At 33.9% G+C, this 17,420-nt stretch overlaps 3 protein-coding genes across 3 annotated transcripts; 1 reads left to right on the top strand and 2 right to left on the bottom strand.

The window, feature by feature from the left end:
- Nucleotides 1–683: 683 nt before the first annotated feature.
- On the bottom strand, nucleotides 684–2,683 carry LOC100370139 (dynein light chain roadblock-type 2). Its single transcript, XM_002741625.3, has 4 exons — nucleotides 2,602–2,683; nucleotides 2,262–2,337; nucleotides 1,777–1,944; nucleotides 684–1,154 (listed from the first exon to the last, which is right to left on the bottom strand). Exons 1-4 carry the CDS (start codon nucleotides 2,602–2,604, stop codon nucleotides 1,111–1,113), a joined length of 291 nt encoding a protein of 96 aa, XP_002741671.1. The 5' UTR covers nucleotides 2,605–2,683; the 3' UTR covers nucleotides 684–1,110.
- A 710-nt stretch (nucleotides 2,684–3,393) lies between these two features.
- On the bottom strand, nucleotides 3,394–8,114 carry Atp6v0d1 (ATPase, H+ transporting, lysosomal V0 subunit D1). Its single transcript, NM_001184811.1, is given in 7 exon segments — nucleotides 3,394–4,994; nucleotides 5,163–5,240; nucleotides 5,575–5,751; nucleotides 6,345–6,502; nucleotides 7,029–7,207; nucleotides 7,572–7,743; nucleotides 7,922–8,114. Coding segments are annotated over 7 exon segments (1,053 nt in total). The 5' UTR covers nucleotides 8,049–8,114; the 3' UTR covers nucleotides 3,394–4,832.
- A 366-nt stretch (nucleotides 8,115–8,480) lies between these two features.
- Nucleotides 8,481–16,154, top strand: LOC102801892 (adenosylhomocysteinase B-like). The gene is made up of 8 exons (XM_085500274.1): nucleotides 8,481–8,580; nucleotides 10,596–10,786; nucleotides 11,259–11,487; nucleotides 13,226–13,338; nucleotides 14,114–14,321; nucleotides 14,987–15,192; nucleotides 15,307–15,501; nucleotides 15,755–16,154. Exons 1-8 carry the CDS (start codon nucleotides 8,556–8,558, stop codon nucleotides 15,884–15,886), a joined length of 1,299 nt encoding a protein of 432 aa, XP_085356400.1. The 5' UTR covers nucleotides 8,481–8,555; the 3' UTR covers nucleotides 15,887–16,154.
- The last annotated feature ends 1,266 nt before the right edge of the window (nucleotides 16,155–17,420 follow it).

Below are 17,420 nucleotides of genomic sequence, written 5' to 3'. Positions count from 1 at the left end.
CATTAGTAATTGCAACTGCCATGTAATATTCAGACAATCTTATATTTTATATACCAGTAATAGTCAGGACCCCAATAAAGCTCTAGGAATGGTCAAAAAGTGGAACTAAATATTTTTCCTTTTACAGTTGTCAACATACTGAAAGATATATCATTAGAAAATTGTACAACAACTTACTATAGGTAGTTATAATTAATGCTTTTTTCAATGGTTACTTGACAGTTTCACAAGGCAGCAGCAGCAGCAGAGATGGATGGATGGACAATTTAGAAATTCTGGCAACGAGTGATCGGTGTTTGCCACTATGAACGTTACGTTTTATTATTCTAGTCATTACACATTATATTGTTCAGTTTTCTATAAATCTATATACCCCAAACGTCTGGTTACCAAAAAACTCTGATTAGATGGCCTTATTATCAGTCAATACACAACTTGTAAAACAGGAGTACCAGTGCTTTAAAAAGTTAAATTTTCACCGCTATCAATTTTCACAATTTCAGGATTTTATGGCATTCACAAGAAACAAATTTTTTGCAAGTCAATAACACTCCAGGTGGCAGGACTTCAGAGAAATTTTCACTGCTACAGAATATTGCTATTTTTAAAAAAATTTAACTCTCACGATTCTAGACTGACTATGTACAACACACAGACTCAATAATGTAGCATGAATAAAACAATTTCCTGTGAAGAAAAAACAATTATTTTATTCCATGACAGCACTCAGATTGAATCAAATTGTACATTACATGCTTATCATATTGGGTATGCCAAAATATAAATACATGAAAAAATAAGATGAAAATATCCCAAACCTGATGAGAAATTGGCCATTCAGTTTGTAATATTCAATTTAAACTGCAATTTTATTAATTTTATACGGTCTACATAAACTACATCTTGGAGAAGAAATTTATTAATTTGTAAAAGAATTGAGCATTATGTTGCAGGGCTTGAACTTCAGAGTTCAAAGCCAAAATTTATAAATTTGCCTTAGCATACAGGAATAATATAGGCTATTGCCTTTAATAACTTGTGTGAAGTTCAAGCCCTGATGTTGCACAAGAAGACGGGGTGAAAATATCTTCAGTAAACGTTGGCAGCCATTTATTCTCTTGGGTTCTGAATAACAATCAAGAGGTATTCCTTATCTGCAATAAAATGAAGCGAACAATGTTATCAATAACGTAAACTTATTAACAACACAAAATCTGATATTATAAATGAATAAAAAAAAGAGAAATTTTACACATAGCGTAACATTTGGCAATGCTGACTCACTAGTTATATAAACAGATTTAACAGTGTTCAAGCATTTGGCCCATCGCCTGTGGAAAACCTCCATCGATTGCCAATAAAATTAGTATTCAATGACGTAAGCAGATGATGTGTTGACAGAAATTTCATCGTGTTGATAAAATTAAAACTGAAAACTTCATTTTATTATTTGCTTAGTACAGTATTTTTTTTTTTGTTTAGTCCGGGTTTTGTGGGAGACTATTTTTGTCGTTTAAGTATCCAGGTAAAAATAATGTTATCATGCACCTGTCTGATGCTGCAACCTATGGATGGCACTTTGCTGTACAATAAGTTGCATTATTACTGGTAGTGTACTTTATTTGACCTGTCACCCAAGTGTTTGGCAAATCAATGAAGTTAAGACTGATTGACTGACTGGAAAATTGAAAACTTCTCGTTTCCCAATTGTCAGTAGATTATACTTGTTGTTTGGTTTCAAATAGTGATATACGATATAGTATTTGCAAAGCTTACCTGGTGCAACCATGATTTCATGTTTCTTTGATCGAATTCTAAGGAATGTCAAGTCGTTTTGTGGGTCAATGTCTCGAACAGTGCTACGTGCTTTTGCTGCCAACTGATGTATCAATCCAGCATACTGAACTGTCGTTGAATTGTCTAATGTTGTTCGTATTGGAATACCTGAATAAATATAATATAATGTATAATATATACAATGGTTTAAAATTCATCTGTAGTAGTACAATAGTTTACATGTTACTGAATTGATGGTCTGTGTCTGGACTTGTAAACGAATAGTTTAATACTTGAATAATTTGTCTAAGGTGAGTAATATCCTATCAATATTAAGTCATATTATACAAGTTGACGGAAAACTAAAAAGCTTAATGAGGAATTTCGGTTTCAAATATTCACACCACACCGCAGTACAGTACAGTAAAATTTGTTTACAAATAAACAAACAGGCCAGTTTTTCAATTTGTGACCACATATCTCACCTTCTGCGTTGACTACGATAATGCCGATCACACCTTTGTGCGACTGGATTCTCTTCAACGTTTCTTCAATTTCAGACTACAAATGAAACAAAAAGTTTATTATATATATAACGAATAAAGTATAAGCAACCTTGGTGCAGACGACTGTCTTAATCGTGGTATTTTATTTTTTTAGCTCCCCGAGTCGGTTGTTAAAAAACATCTGCGCGGCTCAGTTGGTACACGATTTTCAAAATTTGTCTCGACAAGACATTGTTGATAAACTTGAAATATGCGTCGGTCTTGCCATTTCTCTAAAAATACGATCAAAATATTATTAATTAGGAAAAAGAAAACATACCATGTTGACAGGATTTCAGCTCGTCAGAGATGTTGCTACGGATTTCCACGCATGCGCAGTTACTAGCAATCTTCAACCTCGTTCGCCGGCAAGACAGTTTTATTAAGTTTTTTATGTTATTTAAATAATTTTTTTCTGTCCTCGATATTACTTCATAATTATATCATTGGGCTATAATGTCTTCATAACTCATTCAATTATGACAGTTATAATTACCCTTACTGAGCGGCATAAAATGCGAAAGAGCCTAGATTAGTGCTGCCCTCTTGGACGGTTTTAAAGTTCTTTTGTTTGTGAAATACATGCATGGAGCGAGGAAAAAAACTATTTGTCAAACTAAAGTTTATTATTCACTACCCGTATATACATTACTTATACAATAACAGAATATTATAAAATGTAAATTCACTGAAGAAATATTCTATTTTAGCAGGTCTAGTGTTGTATAGACATTCACAAGGTTTAAAATGTGCATGTTTCTGAAGGGAAACAATACATTCTACGATTAACTTGACATGTACAGTAGGTTTTAATTTACCAATCACCAAAAATAAAAGGTAGCATGGTTAAGCCTTTTACAATAATAGTTTCTAAATTTTGGCAGTTTTCATAGTTCTAAAATATAAAGTCATCTTGAACATATCTCTTCTCTCTCTCTCTCTCATTACTAATATATGTGCCCATACACAAAAAGTACTTTTAATATACTATTTTATTCTTGGGTACATTGTTGGCATTATTATACAAGTTGCATTTAATACATTGCACACAAAAACTAGTCATTAAAGAGGGGTGGTGGGATAATGCATTTTACCTGCTTCCTAAATCGAACAGGATATGATGTAATGACCACTGCCCTTTAATGGTTGAGATATATGACTGTACATAAACTTGCACCTTTATATTATATGCAAAGTTCACATGTTATTAACACAGGGGAGTCACTCTAATGAACAAGTTAACAGTGTTGATCAAATCAAACTGTTTTCAGTACAAGACAAAAGACAATATCAGATACAATGTAATTTAAAACGGAGAAATGACAAAACATGGTTATAGTGACTTGAAAATTATACAATTGCCAACTAATTTTATATACATGTACATATTGACTAAATGTTATGTGTACAGAAAATATTCTGCTATTGTTCTGTACCATTTATATTTGAAGCACTATTTTATTCACCTAAAGTCACTTACGAGAAACAATAGTCAAAACATACCAGTATCTCTGAATAATTTTTGACAGAAAATCACTTTTTACTGAATAATTCAATTCTGTGGTTGAACTACTATGTGACCATGTACATTGCAAAGACTAAGAAAACTCAGGTACTTACCATCAACTTCGTAATTTTTTTTTATCACATATAGAAATCTAATCTCTTGAATATCTCAGTTTACAATAATAAATATAAACACAATGGATCAACTATTCAAACAATTCAACGTCTTTGATGTACAAATGTTGATACCCAGAATAATACATTATTGAATTGGTTTGTCTTTCCAAACACATTTCAGTAGTTCTGTATAGGATATATATGGTAACAACCAACCCTTTATTAACATTTACTTGACATATTATTGGGCACAGCGTCATGATTTCGGTAATCATTTTAAAACTAAAGTATACCCTCCCCCCCAATCACAATGATTTTGGTCTCCATGAAAGTAGAATAAAATTCAGATAACTTACAATCGGTTAAAAAATCATGATCAAGGACCTTATGAATCATAATACAAGATATTATTTTTGTACAGGGTTTTGAAAAATGAGGATGATGCAAGACATTGATTTATGGTGTTGGCATCAGACGCGACTTTATTTCCCATCAGTACCAGAGGTGCCAATGCACAATGACATAATGTGGTGATCATGGCACATTCAAATTTGTATTTGATTTTCAAGAATAAGTCTTAAACTAATCTCAATACAAACTTTTATTTTGTTAAGACACTTGTACTGAAGAGTCTGTCTTGACATCTTGTGATGCAGGATGCTAGTAAGAAAAGATCATGGTTTCTAGTCCTAACACTCATCAGCATCATGTCGACGATAATCAACACCAAGGGAAAACAGACAGTGACAGTGATTTGGGCACCATGCCGACTGAGATGCATCACACACAATATTGTGCATTTGTAGTACACATGGGATAATTCAAAGTTGGAAGGGGGCTAGTGACAATAATAGGTGACTATTTAATTTCTATTTTACAATACAAATTTTATAGTATTTGTATGTAACTGTCTATTTTTCCTCTTTGTCCTTGTGCAATGCACTCAGATATCCAGACGATGTTCCTGCATTCCTGCTCCTTCAGTTTCACCCAAGCATAGAAGATACCGAAGTGAAACTGTTGCATGAAAGCATACACGTTCAATTTCACCTGTGAATATATAGAAAACACAAGGTTTAGATAAATTTGAATAATAATAACGTGCAACAGATCAAAAGCAGGAGAGCGGACAATCCAAAATATTTGTTATACAATTACAAATTATTGTGTAACCATGTTACCCTAGTTAATATTGATCGACATAATGTAAAGTCTTACCTCATGTTCAAAGAATTTGTCTTCCAGTGTTTTGTCCCCAGGGTTGTTTCCTGATCCTTCAAATAAGGCTCTGTATTCCTGTGTAAAAATAAATCAAATGTGAATATTCAAATAGCATTGACGAACCTGAAACGTCAAAAACTCTATTTCAGTAGCGATCTAACTGTGAATGTTCTGTAAGCTGTACTTCCTGTATTGGTAAAAACTTAATAAACGAGAAAACAATAGCACAATAGAAGCCAGAATAAATCTCATTTTGGCAATGCAGTGGGCATTGTATTACTATTCCTGGTTTGATAATGCATACACCTACTCTCAATTCAAGATGAACATAGTGGTTTTTAGAAAAGACGACACACTTTACAAGATGAAAAAAAAAGACAGACCATAATAAATAATTGCAGTGACTTACAGCATAGTAATCAGCAACAGCTCTCACTTGTTCATAGTCATCAGCCCTGGCTAGTGCAGCTAGACCATCAGGAAACAGTCGACCACAACGTGGATACAGCTTGTTTCTATCGTCTTTAGTGAGTTCAGTGCCAAAAGAATTAATTGTGATGATGATGGCTCTACGATCAGCTTCAAACTGAAATCAAACACAAGGTTGAATTTTATGGAACAATGCCAGTGATATCATAAACATTTTGTAATCCAATGTTTGGATTGTTGCATATATTGAAACCATTGATTAGTGAGATTTAGATTTAAGTACAGCTTCAGATCATAATTCATAAACTTATGTTCATTCATGAGAGCAGCAGCATTATATTTTATTCTACAGTTTAGTATTAATTAAAGTCAAATAAAGTCAAATCTAACTAAATCTAAGACCAACATCACATAAAGTTTATGCCATCTTATTGTCTACATTTGATGTGTACCAGCACATGCCAAGACTGTGTGGGTACACCATTGTCTATTAGCAGGGCATGTGCCTACATTAATTACAGAGGTGTTTTTATCTTCAAAATATGTAATATTTTGATGAATCAGCTTACAATGAGAGGCATTTACAGTAGAGCAAATACAGTGTACAAATTTATGAAAAAACAAAACAAATTTGGTAATTACGGTATACACACTTCAAAAGAAAAATTTCAGATGTACAACAATACACCACAACATTGTTCATAACCACAGGATGCAGAAAGTATATATGTATGTTTACTGGAAACTTACAGCAAGTATTTCACACATGACATCAGCAGTAGCACCACCCAAATTCTTACAGAATTGATAAAATCCCTCCAAGTAGGCTTTATATAGTGTATTCCTGATGATTTCAATATTCATTTCGTCTAAATCTTGCTCTGATATACAGTCTTGAAAGAAAGGAGCTGAAAAATAATAATAATAATACTGATCAGCTATCTGCTATTCACACCAGATAAAATTTATACTGTACCTAAGTGACATTTTCACTGTAATAATATTTATTGACACACCACTGATTTAGGAAAGTAAAGCAGTAAGGTCTCAAAAAAAAAAAAAAAAAATGACATAAATTGCAAAGTAAAGAAATGAAATGATAAAAAATCAATCACTATAACTCCCTGCTTAAGTGACATTTTAACTACCACCATGACAATTCTTGAACTATTAGACACAATCATCAGCCATTCACGCCTGACACTAAGTATTCCTGTACAAAGGTTGATGTAAAGTCCACTATACAGAGTATACATTCACAAATTGCAATACGCAGATGACACTCTCCCATCACACACTTTTATCGAAAGAAAAAAAATAGTACCAGCCAGAAGACATGAATGAAATTATTAATAACTATGACCAGTAATGCTGAATTACATACAACACATGGAGAGGCTATTTATAAACCCACACGTAACCGGCAACACTTACCAAGCGGTGTGTCAACCAGAATGGCATTATAAAGTTCAGCTGGTGTGGAAGCAATGTTAACGGCTTCCATTTGTTCAAAACTACCCAGTGGATGACATTTAGGGATTAGTTCAGATATCGATCGTTGATGAAGAGTACCAGTAATTAATAAGATGATATTGTCAATCATGTAACTGTAACTGAAAATGAAAAGTAACAATTAGGATCATCAGTATAATAGTCTGTTGTAGATTTTCATTTGTATTTTCATTTGTTTTTACTTTTCTGGTCGGAAATAATTAAAAATCCATAGTGTACATATATGTATAAATATATACATTGTATTACAACTGACAGAGTAGGATTACATGGATAAAACAATACACAATCAAAACGTGTGAAATTGCAATCATAGACAGTCATGCTGGTAGGCGTGTACGGATTCAAAGCCAAAGTAATTTACATCGCACATACATATACAATTTCAATGATTTGAGAAATGAACTTACAAATATTTTGTTGTATTATCAAATTGGAAATTATTTCCACTATTTCAGTACTTACGTAATAAAATCCATAAATGTTGCCAGTGGTTCAAACGCATGGTTTCTAAGATGTTGGAATTCTAAGACGAGTTTCTCCTTGAGCTTATCGTCTATAACTGACACTGTCAGTGGAGAGGGTTCGTTGGCTAGGAAGTTGCCATAGTCTGTGCTAGCAAGATGCAATTTTAAGTCTGTAAAATAATAAAACATATATATTTCGGCGATTACTATGATTCAGTTGTAAATTCTAGTGTAATATCACAAATATCCTAGAACTTTGTGATCACATTAGATATCAATAACCAGCAAACGTATTAAAATTATATCATAAAACGATAGAAAAATTATGAACGTAAAAAAAAAACCCACCTTCTAGTGTTTCACACTGAATCAAATTCAAATAATCTGTTTGTTTGAGAATACCGCCTTTAAAACCTCTCACCAGACCTTCTAAATACCCGTTATCTATATTAAAATAAACCTCCGAGATGGACATTTTGGTAAAATTACGTCGATTTTGATTACTATCAAATCCCCGAGATAAATCTATACTCAATATGGCCGTCACAAACAATCACGTGACTTTTCCACAGTACCCAATGAGAGAGACAATATAATTGGATAACGAGTCAAGAGAGATAAAAATGCAGCCAATAGAAATATCTGTAATGTTCATAAAATAAGTCACAGTCAGGTGATTTTGTCTGACTTCATAATATGGCATAAACTAATTGAACGTTGTTTATGTTTTATGAAATGTCAAAGTATCTAATTCTGCAAAAATAATTTATACAAATTGTATATAAACGATATTGTTGATACTAAATTATGTGGGTATACAGTTCTAGCCTATTTTATTGCGGTGATATGGTAATTACCCGGGGGTCATTTCTAACCAATGGATGCCCATATGTTGATTTCATGCAAATTACCGGCATGATATAGCCCTTCGAATGGCAAGACTCGGTCTCTTTCATACAAGCAAAGCAACCAACGAGGAAGCATGTCTAAGCCCACATACAAAGTCGGTAAGTGCCTATTTGATATATTTAGTAAGTAGGTTTACGTTGTAATTTCTGTAATATTAATGTTTGAACATTCGGATATGAACATACTGGTGACAACGAATGCTTTTCACGAATTTGATAGTCTGGTGGCGACAGATTTAGAAAAACGCCATGCTGAGTGACCGGCCAGGGTGAACCTGTGTGACCTTGATTTATCGCCCTGTCACTATAGGGGAGGGGGTGTTTCACAGAAATCGGTATAAATAATACCAATTACAAGCCTAATATTTATTGTTTTGAAGTTATAAATCAAATTGCAGCAATTTTGAAAATAATTAAATTGAATTGTGTGTTAAATTGTCAGTCTGGTATAAAAATATTAATTTAAATTAAACTTTGTGGTGAGCTAAAGAAATAATGAAGCGATAAATTATTTTTTTGCATGGTCATGCTGTATCATTCACAGTGCTGATGTTTTGTGTGGCAAAATGTAGCATAAAACTTGTCTGTCTCTATAAGGTGCTTGAACAGTACGCAAAGAAAACCAGATCATGCAACAGTATCGATTTTATTGCTACGATATGAAAATTTCATGCAAGATAATTATTACTTGGATAGTTCAATGACAAAAACTTTAATAATCACCTGATACTACTTGTTTGTATAGCTGGGTGAGACTTGTGGTGTCACTCATATCAACCAGTTCTACAAATAAGTATATCAGGTAATGGCTACATAATATTATCAGCTTAATCAAATATACATTGTTTGTTTTTTTAGCTATATTTTGTTGAATATATAAATATATATAACATTCTGTCATTTTATTTTGTTTGGAGCAGATATTGCCTTATAAAACATAAATGCACAAAGTGAGCATTCTATGGACTGTACATCAATCTTAAAGTTGTACTTTTCCTGTAAATTTGTCAAATCTGGTAGTTTCTGTAGTAACGGAATAATACATGGCTTTTTTCATTCCTGCTCGTAAAAAATGTAAAAAAGAAGACTCCTGCCAAAATTGTTGCTACGATAATAAAGGCACTATCATAGTAAGGGCCAACTGTAACTTTGTTGCACATGTTCAAAATGCCAATATTGAGGTAGAAGCCTGCGCCATAATTTTTTTAGATAGATGGTCATAAATCGCATAACAATGTTCATTACATTGGCCAAAAATACAATTTTTATGCAAAATGGATAAACTCAAGGTGTTTTCATTTGTGAGTAATCTGCAATCATAACACATGGCCTGCTGATACCGTTTTGTTTCTATTCATTTTGGCTATCCATGGAGGCATTCAGAAAGTGATGTGATGCTATTGATATAGCTTTTGTTCTTTGTCAGCTGTTAAATCAATTGTTGTATAGTATATACCCCTATACCCCATGTATGTGGTCTATTGTACATAAAAATGCACCAAAGACGTAGGGGTATGCACTTCTAATAGAAATATTACAGTATTCAAAATCAAAGCCATTTGTACAATAAAAATTGAATGTTTATAATGAAGATCGATCCATGGTTTAATAAATGCCACCATAACTAAAACATTTTACATTCTCTTCCATTGAATTTTAAAGCTGTATTGAATGAAATATGACCGATGTTCCCTAAGAACTATCATTTGTGTAGCAGTGAATATAAGCCTGCACCAGCTCCACTGAATTACCAAATTGAATTGTTGGTGGCAACTTGCTTACCGGTATTTGATAAATTTAACTTTACCAATCAAAACGCATTAATGGATGCTTGGCATTAAATTTAACAATGATTAAAGCAAACCATTGGGTAATGAGCATTACCAAATATCATTCATGCCTTATTGAAACTGACTGCAAGTTGTTAAATATCTTGCAATATACATATAACACATTTGCTTTTAGTGCTGTGTACTTTACCAGATGTGTCTGTGGTCAAAATATATCTTGTATGAATAATTCACTATACAAATTAAATTATTTTAGGGGGAGGGTTATATTCGCATCTATTGGAGATGCACCTCTGATTGTTTCGTTTTTTTTGTGAATTGTAGCTGACATTGATTTGGCCGCCTGGGGCCGCAAGGAGATGGAGATAGCTGAAAATGAAATGCCTGGTTTGATGATGATGAGGAAGAAGTACGGCCCTTCTAAGCCATTGAAAGGCGCTCGCATTGCTGGCTGCCTTCACATGACTATTCAGACAGCAGTTTTAATTGAAACACTCACAGAACTTGGAGCAGAGGTAAGGTCTGATGCTGACATTCAAGTTGGTTTTCAGTAGTGAACAAGCAGGAGGGCGACATTCAGTGAAGTGGCTTCACTGTCTAGGGTTATTTGGGGAAGTAGTAGATTTGGCTTACAAGTTCATTTTTTCGTACAACTTTCTGAACATGTGTGCATTCATCCAAGGCCATTTTTTTTTTGTACAAGCTGTGGCAAAACTGTAGTTTGTTTTCAGGCCCTGTCGGACTTGTGTTTTGGGTTCTATTCATCCATCCATCCATCTGTTAATACATTTCTGAGTCATGTTTGGATTTTGTTCAGTTGATATAAAGAAAGCATAATGGACATAGTTGATTTTTGACAGTCAACTTGGTTGCAAAAAAAAAAGATCCACATAAATTGATTCAAAAAACCTTGTAATAGAAACTAATCCATTTGGGAGGAGGGCCTTACAGTATTCGTAATGTTTTTTTGTTTTTCCCCCCTGCCAGGTGCAATGGTCCAGTTGTAACATATTCTCTACACAAGACCATGCCGCAGCCGCCATTGCCAAGACCGGCGTGCCAGTCTATGCATGGAAAGGAGAGACTGATGAAGAGTATGTGTGGTGTATTGACCAAACTATTGTATTTGCCGATGGCAAACCACTAAATATGATTCTGGATGATGGCGGTGACCTGACAAATTTAGTGCACACAAAATACCCGCAATATTTAGATGGTAAGGCACTTTTTTTCTTTTTTTTGGAATTAGTATTACCAGTATATTCAATTCTTTTACAAGTAGGCTCAAAAATTCTTTTTATATTGGTGGTTCATCACCCCAATTTGTTATAAATCAACATTTGTTCAAAATTGTTACATTTTCATGTAGTTGGATTTAATTAGGGTAATTTCTGTTGATGGCTGGTAAGATTCAACATTAAGAGCTAATCTTCATTAAGAAATAATTCTTTTTTCATATTGTACCAGGGTTCTCCCCAGAAAAAATGCATAGCGCTGCAACTAATTTGCATATTAATTTGCATATCATTTACGTACATTTTCTTCATTAATTAACAGAACTCATTTACAATTATGAATATTAATGAGCTCAGTCACAGTGCAAATATTTTTTTTAATGGAATCAACACATTATGTTTCACAATTTAGAAGAGTTTGAAACATTCTCGAAATACTGATGCTGCAGACTAAAAAACACAAATAAATTTTTGTTGCAATTTAATTGTCTATTGTAAAACGTTGAATAAAACTCATTCGAAACGTTAAGCCAGAAATATGTTCACGAATTTCATGATTTTATTTACTCCAAAAACATTCACCTTCAAAAAATCGACAACGTAATTAATTGGCGTATTGTTGTAATTTATTATTCGTACCATCAACTACTAAAACGTTTACATTTACAGTAATGAGCGAACAAATTAAACTTCAAAACGATCATCAAAGTTACGACGTGACATAACTTACTTGGCGATGTTATACACCGGTTATACCAATAATTCCTCACTAAATGTTACTTCTTTTTTTTTATATGAAATTAAAGTAAAATCTGACTTATTTTTATCGGGAGCGATTATTTTTGATCACTCGATCGTATCGGTAAAAAAAAACAGACCCGCCATGATATTTGTGAACATTAGCATGTGTCCTTTGACCTGATGGGTCAAGAATGTCATTAACCAATCAAAATGCCGCATGGTAATGCCGGTAGAATCCGAAGTTTTCCGAATGGTAGTGATCATAAAAATTTACATTGCGGAAGTTAAGCGATGTCGTAGCACGATGTGTTGGCATCGATTTCAATTGAAAACTGCATGATGGTTTTCGAAAGAGGTGATTAGCAATTTTTAAAAGGTAAAATAGGTCTTGAAAGAAGAGTTTTTACATGATTCGTGATGATAACAGTTCAAATGTCTTTTACCAAATCACGCAATAAACACGTTGTAGCGTAAACTGATCGTAAACTCCGCTTTGACCATGTTAGATCGAAGTGGAATTGATTTTAAAAGAATTTTAGCTTTCAATCTAAAGACTGTGTCTATCGCAGAAAGTATTTACTTACAAAGAGGTGCTAATTTCACAAATTTGACTAGCCGCTACGTATCGTGCGACTAGGTCTATTGTTTACAAATTATAATCCACGACTGGCAGGATGCGTGTCGGTCGGTACGTAATTATAATAACAATCGGACAATAGTCCTGGTCGGAAGCGTTTCCGTTGTGGTCACTAATTTTGAGTGACGGTCGGGGCTGACCAGTGTGGCGAACAAAGCTTTTGCACATCTGATATTGGCATTTCAAATATGAAATCAAGCGCCGAGGTCGGAACACTTAGCGCCGAGGTCTCAAGTAAAGTGCCGAGCTTCACAAGTATAGCGCCGCGGACCTCGGCGCTAAAAAGCCCTGGGGAGAACCCTGATTGTACAATAATTTATTCATGCAATGTTTCTATTTAGGTATCAAAGGTCTCTCGGAAGAAACTACAACTGGTGTCCACAATTTATACAAAATGATGAAAAAAAATGAGCTTAAAGTTCCTGCTATCAATGTCAACGACTCTGTTACAAAGGTAAGCAGTGTTGTAATGTACCTGACTAGTTGCCTAATAAGTGACACACCTAACGAGTTGGTGGCAATGTTCTACATCTTGAGATACAAGGATGTACAACAAACTATGCGTGGTGAACTTGCCTAGTTTGCAATAGTATGGGGTTAATATTTCTGCACCCACTAGTTGCATGTGTTTGCAAACTTCTTGTTCTGACTAGTAACCATAGAAACGTTTGATTGGACATTCTATTCACAAGTATAAATGCACAGTACACTCTAGGAGTTTTCTGTCCACCGTAACAATTCTTTTTACAGACTTCACTCGCTTGGGATTATCTATAATTATTTGCTTCTTAATTTTTGTTGTGATCATCTTCAGAACGTGTTCCAACTGTTGAAAATCCTAGTCTATAATATGCCTTCTAGGCATTATTTTAGTATTTCTAAACAAGTTGAATGAATGACTGACGGAATGCCACAATTTTAAGAGATGCACATTGTTGGATTGCAAGGATATGGTCTTAACCCTTTCACCACCTGACTTTCTCGCCCAAATGTTTCTGCACTTCTTTCTTTATTCAATTTTTCTGGAAATGAACCCTAATTTTGGAGCTAACAGACAAAATTTAAATCAATTTTTAGTTTTTACTCAAAAAAATTTGGCTATTTTTGGTCCAATCTTTCGAAGGACTATTTTGTGATGAAATGGGGAACTGGTAGTGAAAAGGTTAAAGTCACTAAAAGTTACCCCCCATAAACTAACAAATATCCTCTGTGGTTCTTTTTATTGGCAGAGCAAGTTTGATAACCTTTATGGCTGCCGAGAGTCTCTTGTTGATGGTATCAAGAGAGCTACTGATGTGATGTTAGCTGGCAAAGTTGCTGTGGTGGCCGGTTATGGTGATGTGGGTAAAGGTAGTGCGCAATCACTACGTGCTTTCGGTGCCAGGGTTATCATCACAGAAATTGACCCCATCAATGCACTGCAGGCATCAATGGAAGGTGAGTATCCACACCAGTATGTTCTAAAAGCATGGGGTTTGTATTGATACAAGACCAATATTACTTGCTGCAAAATTTTTTGTGGCTATCTGTGTTCGTTGCTTCTTACGATTCAAGAGCATTCACAAGAAAAATATGTTCACTAAACCCATTAACAACTCCAGTCAACCCCCCCCCCCCCCCCCCCCGAACACAAAATTTATAGAAATTTGTCTTGAGTAAAATTAACACTGAATGTCATAATTGTTCCTGCCAAAATTGTCAAACGTGATGCATTTTTTTTTTACATTTCTAAGTTAATTTAAACCAAACATAATTTAGACTGTTTCCCATTTATTAAAATTTGTGAAAAAAATATGAAAGGAAGAAAATTGTAGAGGTTTGTGCGCGATGATATTGGCAGTTCACAGTATATTACAACAATAGATCACTTATCAATTTCCCCTGACAATACTGAAAGTTAAGTTAAATATCACTAATCCAAAACATTCATTGAGCCTAACTGCCATCAGTGACCTGAGTTATTCAATGATAATTTAGTAAATTTTCAGATGAAAAACACTATCAGTTAATACCACAGTAGTACTTTGCTGGAAATCAAAGAATGTTTACATACATGCATGCGTGTGTCGGCTGAATTGATAAAGCTACTCTGTATTTTTCAGGTTATGAAGTGACTACCATTGATGAGGCATGTAAAGAAGGTAATATTTTTGTAACAACGACTGGATGTAAAGACATCTTAGTGGGAAAACATTTTGAACAGATGAAAGAGGACAGTATTGTTTGTAACATTGGCCATTTTGATTGTGAAATTGATGTTAAGTGGTTGATGGATAACTGTGAAAAGAAAGTAACCATCAAACCTCAGGTAGGATGACTTCATATTTAAATGTTTGATATTGTTCCGGCTTGCCATTTAATTTTATCATGTTTGAATTTCACTTGCTAATACTAATTTCATTGCTACTAAATTATTTTGTAGGTGGATCGATACACACTGAAAAATGGTCGACACATCATTCTTCTTGCTGAAGGTCGCTTAGTTAATCTTGGATGTGCCATGGGGCATCCTAGCTTTGTCATGTCAAACTCTTTCACAAATCAAGTACTGGCACAGATTGAGCTTTGGACCAAACCTGATCAGTATAAAATAGATGTTTACATGCTTCCCAAGAAGGTAAGATATTTGCGTCACTTAAGTTCAAATAGAGGAAGAATTATTAACACTAAGATTTCTGGAGAGAATTTATAGTAATGTAAATTTTATAAACCTGAATCTATTTTTAACTAGCCAACTATATTAAATTGACTTCAATTAATCCAAAACATTGATTCAAGGATTTTACTCTTGATGGTAAATCAGGAAAAGGCTGATATTTTGTTCACCATGCCAGTCTATCAAATACTAATTTATTTATTTGTCATTACAGTTGGATGAAGAAGTGGCATATGCACACTTGGAGCAGCTTGGTGTCAAGTTGACAAGACTGAGTGATGATCAAGCTTCCTACCTTGGTATTCCCCAAGATGGCCCATACAAACCAAGTCACTACCGTTATTAAATGCCTTGCAACAGTGTTCAATCCCCCCCAAAATACTTTTTTTGTCTGCATAACTTGTGTATGCATGCACAAAATGTTCTTTTTAAAACTATGTAGAATGGAAAATGCATACTCTTAATTGTTGGGTTGGCTTCTGGGAAGGCTTTGCTCTATATAAATACAAAACTTCTATATTCGGAACAAGACAAAAGTAAATATCACTGGGTTCTTAAGATGGCATTTCCTGTACATTGTGGTGAATAAATATTAATTGGACAATAATGTGTAACTGTATGTATGAAAGTTTTATTTGTTGTGAGCCGTTTCTTAGAATTGAAATTATGGTACATACCAATGAACCTAAATGCATTGGAAAGTTTACATTTGCATCTCGAATAAGCGAAAGTTGTTCGGTTCTATTTTCGATTTTGTTCATGGGACAAAATGCATATGTAGATTAATGTCTGGGAGTGGCACTTCTGAACTTTTTACTTGATGAAGTATCAAGGTTTATAATTTTAGATGCAAGTTGGTTCAATAGTAACAAAAACTGAAATAAGTTGACCATTTTGAATGTAGTTGTGATTGCCATCTGTCAGTGACATGGCTCTAAAATAATTTTCAATTTAATCTGAAAAAAAACCCTGCGCCCATGTATAACTGATCAGTGGCTACAACACTAGAAATCTCTCAAATTTACTTTGATATGAGTAATCATTTTCAGCCCTGAAAAAATCAATAATTGCCCATTTCAGTGGGACACAGATCTAAAATGTGAAACGTGTAGGTGGGCCATTGCACAGGCAACCTCTTTTAGCCAATATATATTTTGTTTTATCCTACCGACACCATAAAAAAACCATGTGAAAATAGTGGGCATTTTTGTCGGATACCTTAAAATACCATAGCCATTTTTGCACATTGTCCCTTTTGGTTTTACATCTCCTGAACATTAGAATATGGAATATTCTTGCAACTTCTTGTATGCGTATTATCTATTATGTCTTTTATGTATTATACTACTTTTATGAAGTACACGAAAGGTATTTTTCTCGTCATCACTAAAAAAATCACACATGGCTTTTTATGGATTGGGCCATATTGCTGTTGGTACGGATTTATGGTTTATTATAGTATCAGCTATTATGGACATTATTGGCTTTTTATGGTAAAATTAGTTGCACTTAGATTGAATATGGTAATTTACGGCATTTTATATGATACTTGATTGTGTAATGGTATATTATGGCTTTAAATTTTATGGTAATATATGGTGTCAGTTCACTAAACCATGTGTTACTATACCATCAAGATTTCATTAAAATTTGATACACAGGTGCAAATATGTTTAGACTTGAGACATATTTTTGCTTCTAGCTGTCCAGATGTTTTTATTTATTTTTCTTAAGCCAAAATAAATCAGTGGTCAAACTGTAGAAATGTTCATTTCTTTTGATAAGCAAATTCTTCTAGTGCCTCTAGTCTATAAACAAATGAAGATCACTAACATTTCAAAATGACAGCTGTTTTAGCCCATAAAAAGGTTACTACACAG

Source organism: Saccoglossus kowalevskii, chromosome 6 (genome assembly GCF_978046115.1).
Source record: "Saccoglossus kowalevskii chromosome 6, keSacKowa6.1, whole genome shotgun sequence".
NCBI lineage: Eukaryota > Metazoa > Hemichordata > Enteropneusta > Harrimaniidae > Saccoglossus > Saccoglossus kowalevskii.
This window is presented reverse-complemented; position numbering and strand designations above follow the sequence as displayed.